This window comes from Lithobates pipiens, unplaced genomic scaffold (genome assembly GCF_037356315.1).
Source record: "Lithobates pipiens isolate NorthernLeopardFrog02 unplaced genomic scaffold, aLitPip1_a1.2 Scaffold_25, whole genome shotgun sequence".
Lineage (NCBI taxonomy): Eukaryota > Metazoa > Chordata > Amphibia > Anura > Ranidae > Lithobates > Lithobates pipiens.
Genome location: NW_027507787.1, coordinates 87,634,988 through 87,651,696, shown reverse-complemented (window position 1 = coordinate 87,651,696; position 16,709 = coordinate 87,634,988). Strand labels below are relative to the sequence as shown.

Here is a 16,709-nt window from a genome sequence, read left to right as displayed (position 1 = left end):
ACGTACCACCACATTTAATAGTACAGCCACAGGGATAGATCATGTCATCAGGCCATGTATCACATGCTCTACAACCGGGGTAGTCTGCATGTTGCAGTGCCCGTGTGGGCTGCAATATGTGGGACAGACCAAACGCCCATTACAGGTACGACTTAATGAGCATATTACCAATATATTGATTGGATTTCCGAAACATTCTGTATCCAAACACTATTTGGTGGCACACAATAAGGATCCTTCTAAAACTCTGTTCCTAGGAATAGATACGTTTAAACCCCATTGGCGTGGAAGTTCCTTGGTAAGGGAGATTTCAAAGCTTGAAATGGCTTGGATTCACCGTTTAAAGTCATATGCTCCACATGGACTAAATATTTACACTGACATTAATGCCTTTATAGATAATTCTTGATTTTATTTTCATTATTTTTTGATTGTTATTGAATGATGTTTATGAGACCTTTACCTCTGTTACGTTTTTGTAAATTTGTTCTGAGATGCATGATAGGCCTTGAGTTTGGCAATTATGCTATTATGAAATGATGTGGGTTTGATCTCCTGTTGGGGGAATATCCAATTACAATATTATATTTATTTAGTCAAGTTAATGATTAAATTATTCACTAATTTATTAGGCACATAAAATACACACTTAGGGTTTTTATTTAATGGTATTCATAATATATCATTATATTAATCACGTCGGGTTCTATATTTTTAATTGATTTAATAATTAGAAATAAAAATGTATTTATTTATTATGGGCACATAAATATATATCTGTAGTACTTATATAACGGATATACACATAATATATTATTGCTTATTATTCATTATTGTTGTGTGATATCGGATTTAAAATGTATTCACATCACCATATACTAATTACACATGTACATTTTTGTGATTAGACATATAATGTACCAATATTAGTATATGCAAAATACAGAAAAATTTTTTGGTTGGTGCAGGGGATTTATTATTATTATTTTAAAAAAAAAATTAATATATATATATATATATATATATATATATATATATATATATAATTTTTTTAATTATAATTTACATTTATATATTTTTTTTGGGCTTTCACTAAGAGGGGGGATATACAACATACTAGAATTAATTCGATTTTCTTTGATTATATAACTCCTACCATCTGGAATGACATATTGTTATCAACGATCGTGTTTTAAGTGTGGTTGCTTTTTCAGATCTGTTCCTCACCTAATTGGGTAAGGTTAAGGGTTCTAGAGAGAATAAAAAAAGAAGAGTTCCCCTTGGGGTTTTCAGGCAGCAACAAGAAGCAGAGATGTTGCTGCCTGAAAACCCCAAGGTGAACTCTTCTTTTTTTATTCTCTCTCGAATACTTAGGGGTGTGCAGCTAGCTCGTTTTTCATTCATTTATTTACATTTATGCACTTTTTTCCTCCTTACGTTTAGGTTAAGGGTTCTTGCCATTAATCAAAATGGTGTCGTTAGCCAGATTTTGCATCTCAGAACAAGGTTTGGCTATAAATGGTGGTGCGTCGCTGCGCTGCCCGTTCCCCATTGGCAAAGTCATTTGTGACGAAACGCGTCTGTGAAGGCACGCAATGATGCCACCAGGCTGTACGAGGGGAGGACAGGCTCCCGAATGCCGGCCGGCTTTTTGTTTTTACTTTGTGCTGTTTTTGAATGGATTCTAAATGTAAGTACAATTATCTATATGTTTTAATAAATTGTCCAAGCGGTTTTACACTATGAGGGATTCCTCTTCTTTTGAGCCATTGATAGTGGTATCTGGGATTGCTGATCGTGGGAAATGTTTGTGTGACGCTGCTACACGCTGGGGATAGCTGATCCTTGAGCGTCTGATATAAGGAGAAGGACACAGATGATTAATTTATAAGGCTTTATTTGGGTTTCCATCTGGTAAGCACATCCACTTCTCGGTGATGGGCACTTGTTTGCTGTTTTGTGTGGATCCACCGTGGTGGTTTATTTATAGAGGACTTTATTCTATAAGCCCTGTTTTTCCTTTTGGGTTGATGAACTGTGACCTATAATTTTTTTTCCTTATTTATTTATGTGGTATTAATGTGATTTATATTAATTTATTCATTCACACATCAAACATCTATTTATTTACTCATTATTTATATCGCTTTGGTTAGTTAATAAGGGTTGTGGCGCAGCTTTTGAAACCTTTTTCCAAAATTACGCACGTGCCATGCATGGCACACGTCTTAAACTTGGTCATGCAGCGATTTGTTGTCAAATACCCTGGGGTCCAGGACATCTTGCGGCAGGAAAGGAAAATCTCGGCCCATTTCAGAAGATCTTACACGGCCATGGCTCTCCTTGCTGACATTCAGCGGCGACACAATCTGCCGGTCAGACGTCTTATTTGCGATTGCCCGACGCAATGGAACTCAACCTTCTATATGCTTGATAGGCTGCTCCAGCAGAAACGTGCAGTTAACGTCTACCTGTACGAACTTTGCAACAGAACAGGTTCTTGGGAGCTGTTTTTTTTCACCGCGCCAGTGGCTGTTCATGCGCGACACATGCAGACTTCTGTGGCCATTTGATGAGATCACCAAACTGGTCAGTCGCAGCCATGGCGCCATCAGTGACATGGTATCTTATGCCTTCTTTATGGAGCGTGCATTGTGTTGTGTCATTGATCAAGCCATGGAGGAGCAGGAGCGGGAAGATGAGGAAGTCGCAATGCTGGATGAATTCCCAGGGGGGGCTACTCTGTCTGAGACAAGTCAACAACAGGAGTCTGAAGAGGAGTCAGAGGAGGATAGTGACGGGGCGGATGAGGAGGAGCAAGAAGAGCATGCTTTAAACCTTTCTGGGATCCCTGTTGTGCGTGGATGGGGAGAGGAGAACGAGGAGGGCGACATTATCCTGGATGATGAGCAGGAGCCAGGCCACCACACCGCTTCCAGTTTAGTGCAAATGGGGGACTTCATGCTCCAGTGTTTTAACAGGGACCCCTTATAAAAAGCATAAGGGTCAAGGACCAGTACTGGGTGGCAACGTACTTAGACCCCCAGTACAAACACAAAATAGCTGAAATGTTACCGCCGTCACAAAAGGCTGTCAGAATGGAGCACTTCCAGGCCTTGCTTCGAGAAATTCTGCATTCTGCTTTTGCGTGCGCTGGCAGAGGAGGAATTCCCACTCCCAGAGAAAGAGTTGTGGGTACCAATCCAACAGCGCCTGCAAGAAGAGGCCGGTTTGAAGATGTGTTGGTGACTTCTGATATGAGGTCATTCTTTCAGCTGACCCATCGACAGGTGTCATCCGGATCCAGCATCAGGGAATGCCTAGACCGACAGGTGTTCGACTACATCGGTTTAATGGCCGATGTGGACGCTCTGAGGAGTGATGAACCCCTGGACTACTGGGTGGGCAGGCTTGACCTCTGGCCAGAGCTTGCCCAATTTGCAATAGAACTGTTGGCTTGCCCCTCGTCCAGTGTCCTGTCCGAAAGGACGTTCAGATCAGCGGGGGGGGGGGGATCATGACCGATAAACGCACTTGCCTAGCTCACGACAGTGTTGACTACCTCACATCTATAAAAATGAATGAGGCATGGATCTCGGAGGAATTCAACACATGTGACCAGTAGACCATGTCCACTCTATAAACGATGTATTTAATCGAGCACACAGACCATTTTTCTACATTTAGCTCACTTCCTTGTACAAAAAAAGCACACCGTACTACATGCCCGTACCCTCCTGTTTGAAGAGGTTGAGCGGTGTCATATTTTTGGGGCCCAGCAGCGAGTTGCTGGTATCAGTGCTGCCTTCAGTGCTCAATATCACGGTGCTGGTGTCAGTGTACTCTATCACGGTGCTGGGGTCAGTGCTCTATATCTCGGTGCTGGTGTCAGTGCACTCTATCTCGGTGCTGGTGTCAGTGCACTCTATCACGGTGCTGGTGTCAGTGCACTCTATCACGGTGCTGGTGTCAATGCACTCTATCACGGTGCTGGTGTCAATGCACTCTATCACGGTGCTGGTGTCAATGCACTCTATCACGGTGCTGGTGTCAGTGCTCTATATCACGGTGCTGGTGTCAGTGCTCTATATCACGGTGCTGGTGTCAGTGCTCTATAACGCGGTGCTGGTGTCAGTGCTCTATATCACGGTGCTGGTGTCAGTGCACTCTATCACGGTGCTGGTGTCAGTGCTCTATATCACGGTGCTGGTGATCATCTCCTGCACCCTCTTCATAGCCTACCCTGACCTTTCCTCTCCTCCATTGCCTTCATGCGCTCCTGAGTCCTGAATTGTCAACATTTCACAGATAAAAAAAGAATGCTTGTAGTTGTCGATCCCAGATTCACTTCATACATGTGTTATGTCAGTGGCCATGTGGTGGGACTATGTGTGCACAGCTAGTAAGTATTTTGTGGCTGAAAATATGACCTGTAGGTTTTTAAAGTTTGCCTCACATTGAAGTCAATGGGGCCCGCCGCAAACTTTGCGGTTCGCGAACAGTTGGCCGCGTTCGCGGTTTGCGTTCGTGAAACATCCCGTCGGAAGTTCATCCATCTCTACTGTACACCAGCCCAAAAGCTAGAATCCACACCCTCTCAGAGGCATCGAGCTGGGCCGGGGTACATGACAGGAGTGACCCCTCTCCCCAGGACTGTTTGCATTTGTACTAGAACCCCTGGCTATACTGTTTAGGGCAGAAGGGAAGGTTTGTGGGATAGAGATAGGCCTGATTGAGGAAAAACTGTCACTGTATGCGAATGATGCCCTGCTATACCTGGCAGATGCCTCATCCTCCCTACAAACAGCGTTGTCCCTCTTCAACCAATTTGCCCGTTACTCAGGCATACGCATTAATTGGGACAAATCAGTTCTCTTTTGGCTGCTACCCTCAGTTCCTCGAAATGTGACGCACATGCCGCTTAAATGGGTAGAGCAATTTACTTACCTAGGCATTAAAATTTGTAGCAGAACAGAAATGTATGTGGAAAACAATATACAATCTCTTATGACACACATGGTGGCCAAATGTGCGGTATGGCATTCACTCCCCCTAACACCTGTAGGAAGGGTCAACCTGTTAAAAATGGTCTACCTACCCAAATACCTGCATTTCTTTAGGAATACCCCATCACACATTCCCAAGTCCTTTTTTAAGAGACTGGAGGGATTGCCGATTTCCTTTGTGTGGGCTGGGAGACCCCCCAGAGTGGCAAAGCAGATATTGTATCTCCCTATGTCGGGAGAATGACCGGTGCTCCCAAACTTCCAACTACTGTATACTATTGGGCAATCGTCCTTGTCATGGTACGCTGGTGATTCTCCCAGCCCAGGCAGAATCCAGCTACCACATTGGAGGCGGAAATACTGGGCTACTATGCAGCCTTAAGTAACCCGGTATTCAGATGCCTGAAGGCCAATCTCCTTATGACATCCCTCATGCGGACCACAGTGAGGGTCTGGCAGGAGGATAGGGTGATTATATAGGTGGTCTACCCATATCTCCCCTCACATGACCTTGTGGGGTAACCCTATGCTACCACATTTAAGTAGTATCCCAGACCCCCTCTCTTTGGGCCATAAAGGGGATCACCACCGTGAAGCACATAGTACTTGACGGCAAACTCATGACTTAGGAATTATGAAGACTTTATTCACTACCGGTCTCTTTTAAGTTTAGATACTGGCTGTTAAGACATGCCTTTGGGGCTCAATTTACTGAACCCTTGAACCTAGAATCAGACTCTATTGAGTGTCTCGTGACCTCCAATGGGATGGGGAAGCCTCTCTCCTCCCTGTATTTATACCTAACAGTAGTGTATGACACCAAACTAACTAGATCTTGGGATAAGTGGAGGGCTGTTATTCCATCCCTGGGAGAGGAAGAATGGATAGAGTGCCTCTCCATGTATATTCCCTCTATGATTGCAGCTAAAGACAGATTTGCACAACTTAAGTTCCTACACAGGGCCTATTACACCCCACAAAAACTGGCTTGCATTTACCCTCAACGGGACTCAAACTGTCAAAGGTGCAAACAAGAGGTAGGAACGTTCTGGCACATGGTCTGGTCCTATCCCAAACTCCAACCCTATTGGGCGGCATAGGCCACCACACTGAGTGAAATAAATGGGCAAAGGTGTAGGTGGACCCACAGATCCTGTTACTAAGCCATATGGAAGACATAGAAGGGGATAGATATTGCAAACTATGGTAAACTTGGTGCTGCCCTTGTGCAAACTCACATATGATAGCAAACACTGTCCAGGGAAGTTTGATAAAGTATGGTCCACATCCTTCACGCTATCCGTTCTTTTTTTGAAAACTGACATTTTATTGAAATTTCAAGTGAAACAAAGAAATCAAAGAAGGAACAATAAGGCACAGGCAATAAAAGTAAGCGGTCACAGACCACAGTAAGCAAAGGCAAAGAATACAACATTGCATCAACTCATGCATTACAGTACAATGACACTCAGTTACCGGGAGAGTTAGATTCCTGCAGCCTGCTACCGGTCAATTTAACAAACCTTTCTGTGACCAAAAAAGAAAAAGGAAGGGAACTTAAAGAGAAAGAGGGAAAATAGGAAGGGTGAACAAGAACACGAAGAATCGTGCGAACAGGAAAAAGGAAAAAAGAATAAAAAGGAGAACAGAGCATTCCCAATAAAGAGCACAGGATGATGCATAGTACAGTCATAAGCACAACATCAGATTGTCAGTTAAACCAGCATCCCGAGTAGGGGTAAGAGTAGGTGGCGGTTCGTAAAGTTTATGACCCCTGAGATCCTAATAAACTACTATAGAGTAAAAGGGCCGCAATAGCGGGTCTCCTGTGACAGGTCACTTCAACATATAGCAATAGGAGCATCCGAGAAGGGAAAAGCTAAGTCAGGAAGAGAAGAGAAAGAATAGAAATAGGGTGCAAAAGGGTTGAGGCAGCCTCCCGCCCCCAGAGCCCAGGGCTGTCCCCAAAAAAAAAAACAGCCACCTCAGGGAGCAATAGCCCCATGAGAAAAAAAAAAAAAAAAAAAAACATACATCAGTAGGCTGGGGGAGTCTCGAATAGGACCCAAGGCCCCCAGATTCCGTCGTGCTTATCAAGGGTGTCATTCAGGGAGGCCGTCAGGTATTCCATCCTCTTAACATCTCTGATCCTGGCGTGGAGCTCAGATAAGGAGGGGGGGTCCGTCTGCTTCCATTTCAGGGCCACCAGGCAGCGGGCTGCGGTTAATACATGCGACAATAGTTTCTGTGACCTTTTAGTGAAGGAGACGGGTGGCAGACCCAACAGATAAATTTTGGGATCCAAGGGCACCTCAGCGCCGAAGATAGATCGGAGCAAGGACTGCACCATCAGCCAGTATGGGCGAAGTAGGGGGCACGTCCAATAGATATGGAATAACGTTCCCCTATCTTTATGGCAGCGCCAGCAACGGGAGTCAGACAGTGGGTATATGGAGTGGAGCAGGTCCGGGGTCTGATACCAATGGAATAGGATCTTGTATTGGTTCTCCTTGTAGAGTGTGCAAATGGAGCTTCTGGAAGCCTGCGACCAGATACGCTGCCACGTGTTTAAAGGTATAGTTTCACCCAGGGCCTGCTCCCACTTGCCCATATAGGCATGCCTTGGCCCGTCCGGTGAGGGGGACGCAATCAGAAGCTGGTAGGTGCGAGATATCATACCCTGTGGGGAAGAGCCCTCCAAACATATTTTTTCAAATTCAGTTAAAGGGGAAAAACAAAGGTTGGCCACAAAGGAATGGGCATAGTGCCGAAGTTGCAGATAACTGAAGAAGGCCTGTTTGGGTAGATTAAAGGTGTTCTGTAAGTCTTGGAAGGATTTCAAAAATCTAGTTCTGGGGTCTATCAGGTGTCCATAATGGAATAAGTCTCTGTTCATCCAAAAGTGGGACATCTGCGAGGTCAGGCTGTCCGGGATATTTGGCGTGAACAGGAATGAGGTCACCGGTGAGGAGTCAGTAGTAAGCGGATACGACAATTTCGCACGCCCCCAAAGCGTGCGCAGCAGCGCCATGGGGCCCAGGAGGTGTGCCCCCCCCATGTGTAATATCCGAGCTCCAAAGCATGGAGTTCGGGTGAATGGGGGCTAACCACAGCTTCTCAATCTGCGTCCAGCGATTAAAAGCGTGGAGAGTACACCAGGAGGCCACAGGACGCAACTGGGCAGCCAGGTAGTATTTGGCTATATTGGGGAATGCTAGGCCGCCCTGGGTACGGGGGGCGTACAGAACTGATTTGCTGATCCGGTGTCTCTTATAGTTCCAGAAAAAATTTGAAAGGTCACTCTGGAGTTTTCTAAAAAGTGAGGCAGGGATAGGGATGGGCAAAGTCTCAAAGAGGTACAAAAGTTTGGGTAAAACGGTCATTTTTAGTGTTGCGAGACGACCAAGCAGTGACAGCCTCAGAGATCTCCACTTGGCTAAGGATGTTTTGATGGATACAAGCAGTTGGGGAAAGTTGGCTGCATAGAGAGAGTCGTAGGAAGGCGTTAGGTGGACCCCCAGGTATTTTAGAGAGGACGTCCTCCACGTATAATCGAATGATTGTGACAGTACCGATACAGTATAGGGGGGGATATTAAGGGGGAGGGCTTCCGTTTTAGAGCTATTGATTTTGTACCCCGAAAGAGCACTATATCTATCCAGTTCGAGATGTAAGTTCGGGAGAGAGATATGGGGCTGCGTGAGAGTCAGGAGAACGTCATCAGCGAAGAGAGAGATCTTGAAATCGTGAATACGTACCGGAATCCCATGGATGTTCGGGTTCTGTCTGATGTGGGCCGCCAGGGGTTCAATACACAGAGCATAGAGGAGGGGGGAGAGCGGGCAGCCCTGCCGGGTCCCGTTAGAGATCCGGAAGGCAGATGATGTGGCAAATTGGGTGCGTACACTGGCCGAGGGGGATGAGTACAAGTGCAGAATGGCTCTGAGGAAGGGGCCCTCTATGCCCACCCGTCGGAGCGTTGCAAACAAGAAAGGCCAGCTCAGCCTATCGAAGGCCTTTTCCGCATCCAAACTGAGCAGTAAAGCCTGCATCTTGGCCTTGTTCGCAACCTCCACTAGGTCGATGACCCTCCTCGTGTTATCCCCAGCTTGGCGAAGGGGAACAAAGCCCACTTGATCCCTATGTATGAGGGACGGCAGAAGAGTATTTAATCTGCCCGCTAGCGTTTTCGTAAATATCTTTAGGTCAGTATTGAGGAGTGCTATCGGTCTGTAATTAGACGGGAGGGTGTGGTCTTTGCCCACCTTAGGAATGAGCGTAAGATAGGAGGCCTGCATGTCCCTTGGGACAGGTGTGGATGAGAGGAACGAGTTGAACAAGGTCGTCATATGGGGCAGTAAATGTGGGAGAAAAGTCTTGTAGTACCGGTACGGAAAGCCGTCCGGGCCCGGGGCTTTGTCATTGGGTAGAGATTTCACCACGTCCCCAATCTCCTCTGCCGTGAGTGGGGAGTTAAGGGTCTCAAGAGCCGCAGGGGTGAGGACAGGGAGGTCACAGTCTCTCAAGTAGGAGTCGATATCGCGGGAAAGATCAGATGAGGGAGGAGTATGTGGGACACTCGGGTCGTTGTAGAGAACGGAGTAATAGTCATGAAATATTTGGGCGATGTTAGCGGGATGGGACTGGAGGATGCCTTTTGCATCTTTAAGGAGGGCAGGCAGCGAAGTCGCCGCCCGCTCGCGAAGTTGTCGGGCTAAGAGTGTGTGCGGCTTGTTGGCCTTGTCATAATACGTTTGCCGAAGCCGAAGGAGGGCCTTCTCCACCTTACCGATGTCTATGTCCTTCAGCCCAGCCCGAACGCTGATAAGCTCCCTAAGAGTGGCCAGTGATGGGGAGGTGAGCAGCCTCGCTTCCAGACTCGAGAGTCTATCCAGGAGCGCTCTACGGGCGGCATTGGCGTTTCTCTTCAAGGCGGAGGAGAGGGATATGCACTGGCCCCGAAGGACTGCCTTGTGGGCCTCCCAGAGAGAAGAAGTGGAAACCCCAGAGGAGCTATTCTCAGCAAAATATAATTCCAATGTTCGCTCCAGTTCCACTCTGGTCGGGCCGTATTTAAGCAAGAAGTCATTCAAGCGCCAGTTACATGTACGAAAAGTGCCCGGGGAGAGTGCAAGGGAGAGTTTGACGGGAGCATGGTCCGACCATGAAATGGCTTGGATGTGTGAGTCCGTACAGGCCCTCAAGGTTGGGGCATTAACAAAGAAATAGTCCAGTCGCGAGTGGGACTTATGGGGGTGGGAATAGAAGGTGAATTGTTTCGCTGATGGGTACCTGGTGCGCCAGGCGTCAAAGAGGGCGTGTTTCCTGGTCAGTTGGCGAAAAAGGGTAGAGTTTCTAGCAACATTCCGGGGTGCATTCCCGCCTCCCAGGGAGTGCCTGTCTAGACCGGGGGAGTAAGCCATGTTGAAGTCCCCTCCAATAATCAGATACTGGTGGGGTGCTGCAAACAGCCGTTTGTACACCTTAGTCAAAAAAGGGATCTGGTTAACATTCGGAGCGTAGACGTTACAAAGCGTGACATCCGCGCCGTTCCAAACGCCTCTAAGGATAAGGTAGTGCCCGAGCGGGTCCGAAATTAGGGATTGCAACCGGAAGGGGGTGCCCTGTTTAAAGAGAATGGCCACCCCCGCCCGCTTGCGAGGATTAGAAGACAGGTATATTTGCGGGTAAGACTTGAGGGCAAAAGCCATTGTGCCCGTCTTGGCCAGATGCGTCTCTTGAAGAAAGATAATGTCAGCTGCAGAGCGCTTAAACTCTCGCAGCGCCAGGCTCCGTTTAACATTGGAGTTTAGGCCCTTCACATTAAGTGATAGTATGTCAATCATGGCGGGTGTGTTACGGGGGAAGGAGGTAGCTTACCTGACGGACTCAGGGAGGTCCAAGCACTCCCAGGGGCCGATGAATGCACCCTCGGCACAAGCAGAGGTCGAAGAGATGCGGTCTCGGAATTGGAACCTGAGCTCCAGAGGCAGGAGGCGTCCGTTTGGGGGGGGACGAAAAGAGTAAGAAGAGGAGAGGAGAGAGAAGAGAAAGAGAGGAGGCACAAAAAAAAAACATTAACAACATCACAATAACAATAATACCAATGCAATGTAACCCGCCTAAAAAAGGCGGCGGGTTGGGGATCTCCGGAGGGCCCCCCCCAACAGGAGGGGCGAAAAAGTCCCCACGAAAGAGACCAGAGCGGGGAACCGTCCGGAGAGCCCCCGGGGGGGAGGAAGGTAGACTCAGGGCGGAGGCGATCCGCTCCAAGGCCTGCCTGCATCACAAGCCTATCTATAAAAACAACACAAAGAAAGGGGTAGAAACCCGCACATATCACATGGGGAGTCTGCATCCAGAGCCAGGGTAGGGCTCGGAAAGAGCTAGAGTAGAAAAACAAAAACTGAGGAACCTGTAGGAAGAAAAACAACAATAGTAAAATCCAACATAAGAGGAAACCAGCCGGCGAGACCATGAACCCAGGGGGGGGGGAGGGGGAAGGGTGGGCGACAAAGGGAGGAGGAGTGCGGGAGGGAGAAAGAGAGAAAAAAAAAAGAAGGGGAGGGGAGAGGTAGGGTGGGAGAAAGGGGAAGAGAAGAGGGAGGGGGAAGGGTAGGCGGGGGGGGGGGGGAGAAAACAGTCAGCCCACCAGTCCCATGCTAGATATAGTCCATAGCGGGTCGTCTCCCCAGGAAAGTCTCAGCAGCAAAGTCCAAGCTGTAGGGCGGAAGGAGGGCAGCAAACACTGGCAAAGGGGCCATGAAACAAAGTGCATGTACTGGGCCCGAAATAAACAAGCTGACTCATAGAGAAGGGGCTCCCGGATGGGCAGGAAGTCATCTCTGGGTGTTCAATGGAGGGAGAGTGCCCGCTGGGGGGGGGCCCCTCGGGCGTCTTCTCCCCGGGACCTGGATCCAGGGTTCCGGACGAGGAGGGGGGGCCGGCAGAGGATCCCAGCCTGGAGTAGGGGGAACTGGGATATCCAGGGCCTTGCAGAAGGACTGGAGGTCTTCAGGGTATCGCAATGTAGTAGATCGGCCGTCCCGCTTTGCAGTAAGGCTAAAGGGGAAGCCCCAGTGGTACCGGAAATCACGTTCTCTCAGGGAGGTAAGGAGCGGTTGCAGGGATCGTCGCTGCTGAAGGGTTAGCCAGGACAAGTCCGGGAAAAGTTGGAGAGGGGCTCCATCAAAGTCAATGGTGCGCATGTTGCGGGCTTTCCTCATAATATCCTCCTTGAGGGTGTAGTTGTGGACCCTGCAGATCACATCCCTTGGTCTGGTCCCGGGGCCGCGAGGGCGAAGGGCCCGATGGGCACGATCCAGTTTAACTTTAAAATGTTCCGGGCGGCCCAGAATATTGTTAAAGATAGCTTGCAGGGTCACTGGGAGGTCCTCATCCTGGGTGGCCTCCGGGAGGCCTCGGATCCTAATGTTGTTTCGCATGCCCCGGTTATCAAGGTCTTCAAGGTGGCGTTGGAAGTCCCTGAGGGTGGCGGCCTGTGCGGTCAGGCGCTCGTGTATCTGCGAGATTTCGGTCTTGGTATCATCCACCTCCTCTTCCAAAGATGTGACTTTAGCGGACAGGTGGTGGAGGTCAGTACGGAGGATACTAATCTCGGATCTGCAGGTCTCGCGGACTTCTTGGATAAGCATACGGAAGTCCTGTTTCGTCGGCATGCAACGAACATAATCTCGCCAAGATGAGCACGCCTCGGGTTCAGGATCAGAGTCCAGTACAGCCTGAGGGTTGGAATCCCGGATGGGAGCCGGGGGGATGGTTGGGAGGGGGTGACCAGCCTGGGGCGCACGGGAGGGGGTGCCAGCTGGATGCATGGCTCCCTTGGAGGTACCCTGAGCTCCAGTAGGTAGGAGAGAGGTCCCCAGAGGCTCCATGGACTGTGGAGCCGAGGGATGGACCAGGGCCTGTGAATAAGCTCTCCTGGAGGGGGAAGGAGGGGGGGGAGGCCTGTCCCTCTCAGCCAGAGGCCTTTGTGGCAGAGAAGAGGGATCCCAATCAGGGATGGATGAGTCCCAGGAGGGAGAGGGGGAGGACGGCTTACCCCCAGACATCTGGTGGGGTGACAGGGAGTCCATCAGGGGGGGGGGAACGGCTGTGACAAACCCCCCACCCCACATCCAGCAACAGAGGCAGAGAATCCATCCGGGGGGCCGGGGGGGGAGAGGGAGGCCTGTCCTGCAGTAAAATCCCCCTGTGGGGTGTACCTGTGGCCCGATGCATCCCGCGGTGGAGGCGAGGAGACGTCCGCCGGGCGGTCCCGTGGTGGCGATGGTGACGGCGGCGCCATGTTGGCCGCATGGGAGCCTGCCGGCGGGTCGGAGTTAAAATACTCCGTGATAAGCGGCGGCGGAGCGGAGGAGACCCTGGCGGAGTGTCCCCGGGATCCCGCCAACTTGTCCTTGCGGGGTTTGCCCATAGTGAGAGGTAGGAGCTGTGCAGTCCGCGATGTGCAGGCAGGCCTTGCGGGAGCTTTAGGAGAACACGTCCGCTCCGGAGGCCATCCAAGCCACGCCCCCCACGCTATCCGTTCTTATGTGACTCCAAGGTACACGAGATGTTACAGTGATAATGGTTAGAAATACCTCCCATCTGGCATCCCAGGTGTGTCAAGACCCTATCTATCTTTGGTGAGTAACTCCCGCTAGGAAATTGAACTATTGATGCCTATATCTGTATGCTACTGTATTATTACATGCTGGATGTACTGTAATGCTGAATTGCCTAATAAACGTCTCTGTTAAAAAAAAAAACATGGCCCCCATGGGCGTACAATTTAGTATGCCACATGTGAACGATGCTTTAGTACTAATTTAGCAGGAATTTTGTAAGTTATGTTGTGTTTATGTGAAATATTATTTATTTTAGTGTATTTTTTGTGAAAATAGCGATATGATGAATATTTGAGCAATTATTGCGGGGCCCAAAAACTCAGTAGCACTTTTTTTTTATTCTACTGGCCATATGCTTTTAGAAAATGTCTGGTCTTTTTAAATTCTGAAAGTTGTAAGTGAAAAATTAAAACCTCCAGATTAGATTATGTTTGATTTTCACCATTTTGCAAATAGGTGCCATTTAAAATGTATAAATATTTGTTATTTATTAACTCCATACAGATTAAGTTTTTATATTTAGTAGGGATTTAGCAGAAATTTTGTAAAATTAGCTGTGTTTTTATCTGCTAATGGTTTTAGTGTATTTTTTGCCAATATATTCGTTTGATAAACATTTGCGCAAATACCGCAGGGTCTAAAAAATCAGTAGCACCTTCTTTTTATTCTAATGATCATGTGCTTTCTGAAAATATATGGTTTCGGGGGGTCTTTCACAAATTTTGAAAGCTATAAGTGAAAAATAAAACACAAAAGGAAAAATTGCAAAAATGGTCTGGCCACCTGAGTGTACAAAATGGAGCACAGGGCCTGGCAGAGAAAGGGTTAAAGTACGCTGAATCTAAAACCAAACTTATTTTTGTAGTTTTTAATACAGAAGGAAATAGACAAAACTTCTGTCAAATTTTTATTGTTTGTGTGTTTTTTTGTTTTTTTATTTCACTTTCTCTCTCAGAATGCTACAGAAAGTGGAAGGAAATGCCCCTCTGGTTGACAACTGCCTAAAATAGGTTTTCCTTTGCTCCAAAAAAGTCTCTCTGTGGGAAGCATTCACTTCTATACTGTTTTTTGTGACATTTCAAAATTCTCAACTTTCCCATCACTTTCTGGCAAATAAAGAGGGTGAATGTCCCCGGTCTCTGGGTTTTTATTTACCTTGCACATATTTTTGGTGAATGAGTAGGGGTACTATACACTCATTCAAAAGGGGTGCCCCCATCCCCCAATGTTGACCCCATAGGACCCCATGCCATTTAAAAAAAAAAATGGGATGGGGTTCCCTCAAAATACATACCAACCCCAAAAGGGTCTTATGTGGGGGGGGTCCTTTTTTGGGGGAATCCAGCTGATAGCAGATGAGTCATGAATGTTATGGAGGCAGCGGCCGCCGGCTCCATAACAACCAGCTATTCACTTGCTGCCACCAGCTGCTGATGGTAAAATACCTAGTTTTCATTACTAAAATGCCCAATAATCACTTCACAAAATAACTCATGCAGTATTTTAGTAGCGTTTCTTTTTTTTTTCTTTTTTTTAATTGCTATTTTTTTTAATAAAAGCAAAGAGGTATTTTATCATGCATCTTAAAGTGGTATATATGCTTTGTGAATGCAGTCCTATGTCTCTTACCTGGGGAAAGGTGGAGTTTAACTTTGACATGGAAATGCATCCAAAAATGGAAGTGGAAAATGTCACGAACAACAAAAGGCCATTTGCCGCCAGCAGAAGCGACACAATCACAATACTATATTTCTGTCAATAAATAAAAACAACAATTAATACGTTAAAATATTTTGCATTATAAATTCAGCCTTCAGATAAGTTTCTTTCAATGTGACGTTCCCATGTTAAAATAGATTTGTATGGTGGTGGCACAGTGGTGTATTGGTTAGCACTCTCGTCTAGCAGTAAAAAGGGTCGCTGGTTCAAATTCCAACCACGACCCTACCTGCCTGGAGTTTGCATGTTCTCCCTGCGCCTGCGTGGGTTTCCTCCGGGTACTCTGGTTTCCTCCCACCCAACAAAGGTAGGTTAATTGGCTTCTGTCCAAAATTGACCCTAGTATATGAATGGGGACCTTGGATTGTGAGCTCCTTGAGGGTAGGGACCGATGTGAGTGTGCAATGTACAGGGATAGAGTCAATTGTAGACACTCACTGTGGTTGAACTGGTATCTTTATTCAACCTTACTAACTATGTAACTATGTTGTATTTGCCTTATATTACAGCATAATGGATGGGGGGATCGGCAGCTCTAACATGTAGTACCCCTATACGGTATTGTAAGTCAGTAATGGGGAAGATCAGCCACAGACAGAGCTCAGACAATATCAGTGACTAGTACTTTGCCTTCTGTCGCTTACACACGACCGGACTTTCAGGCAGAAAAGGTCTGACGGTCTGTCTGACGGAGTTCCAATGGACTTTCGATGGAGTTACAATGGACTTAACCAGACATGACCAAAGTCCATTAGTTTTGAACATGATGATGTATGAGGGGACTAGAAAAGGAAGTTCAATAGTCAGTAGCCAATAGCTGCCCTAGCTTCGTATTTGGTCCGTCGGACCAGCATACAGACGAACGGTTTTCCCGATAGAAATAGATTCTGTCGGACAGATCTGAAACATGTTCTATTTCTAGGTCCGTCTTAATTTTTTTAAGAAAAAAGTCAGATGAAGCCCACACACGTAATGATTCCGTCTGACCTTTTCTGCCGGAAAGTTTGGTCATGTGTACACAGCATTCTACTTGCATTTCTGGGGACACAGCTTCCACTGTTCAAATCCAAAAAGTTATTAAAAAGTTTTTTACCTTAGGTTTACCTTCAAAGTCCAACTCCAGTTCCTGGTACGTTAAAGTGCAAAACTCTTGTAGCGCTGACATCCTTGCTTACTGATGTGATTATGCATGCTTTAATATGAGTTATATGGACATTACTGTGGTTTCGTACTAGATCCATCTAGTGGCCGAATATGGGTAACGCATCTGTTTATCATTTACCTCATAACAACCTAAAGACTTGTACAGGAAGTGACTGTTTGGATTCTGAAGACTGACCTTGTTACCCAGGAG

At 47.3% G+C, this 16,709-nt stretch overlaps 1 protein-coding gene across 1 annotated transcript in view; it reads right to left on the bottom strand.

Annotated features, from left to right (window-relative positions):
- Positions 1-16,709, bottom strand: part of LOC143929767 (membrane-spanning 4-domains subfamily A member 8-like) — a 142,346-nt gene that overhangs the window by 11,297 nt on the left and 114,340 nt on the right. The window contains exon 5 of the mRNA XM_077453743.1: positions 15,266-15,388. Within this exon, the coding sequence (XP_077309869.1) occupies positions 15,266-15,388 (123 nt within the window). The remainder of the gene's footprint in view (positions 1-15,265; positions 15,389-16,709) is intronic.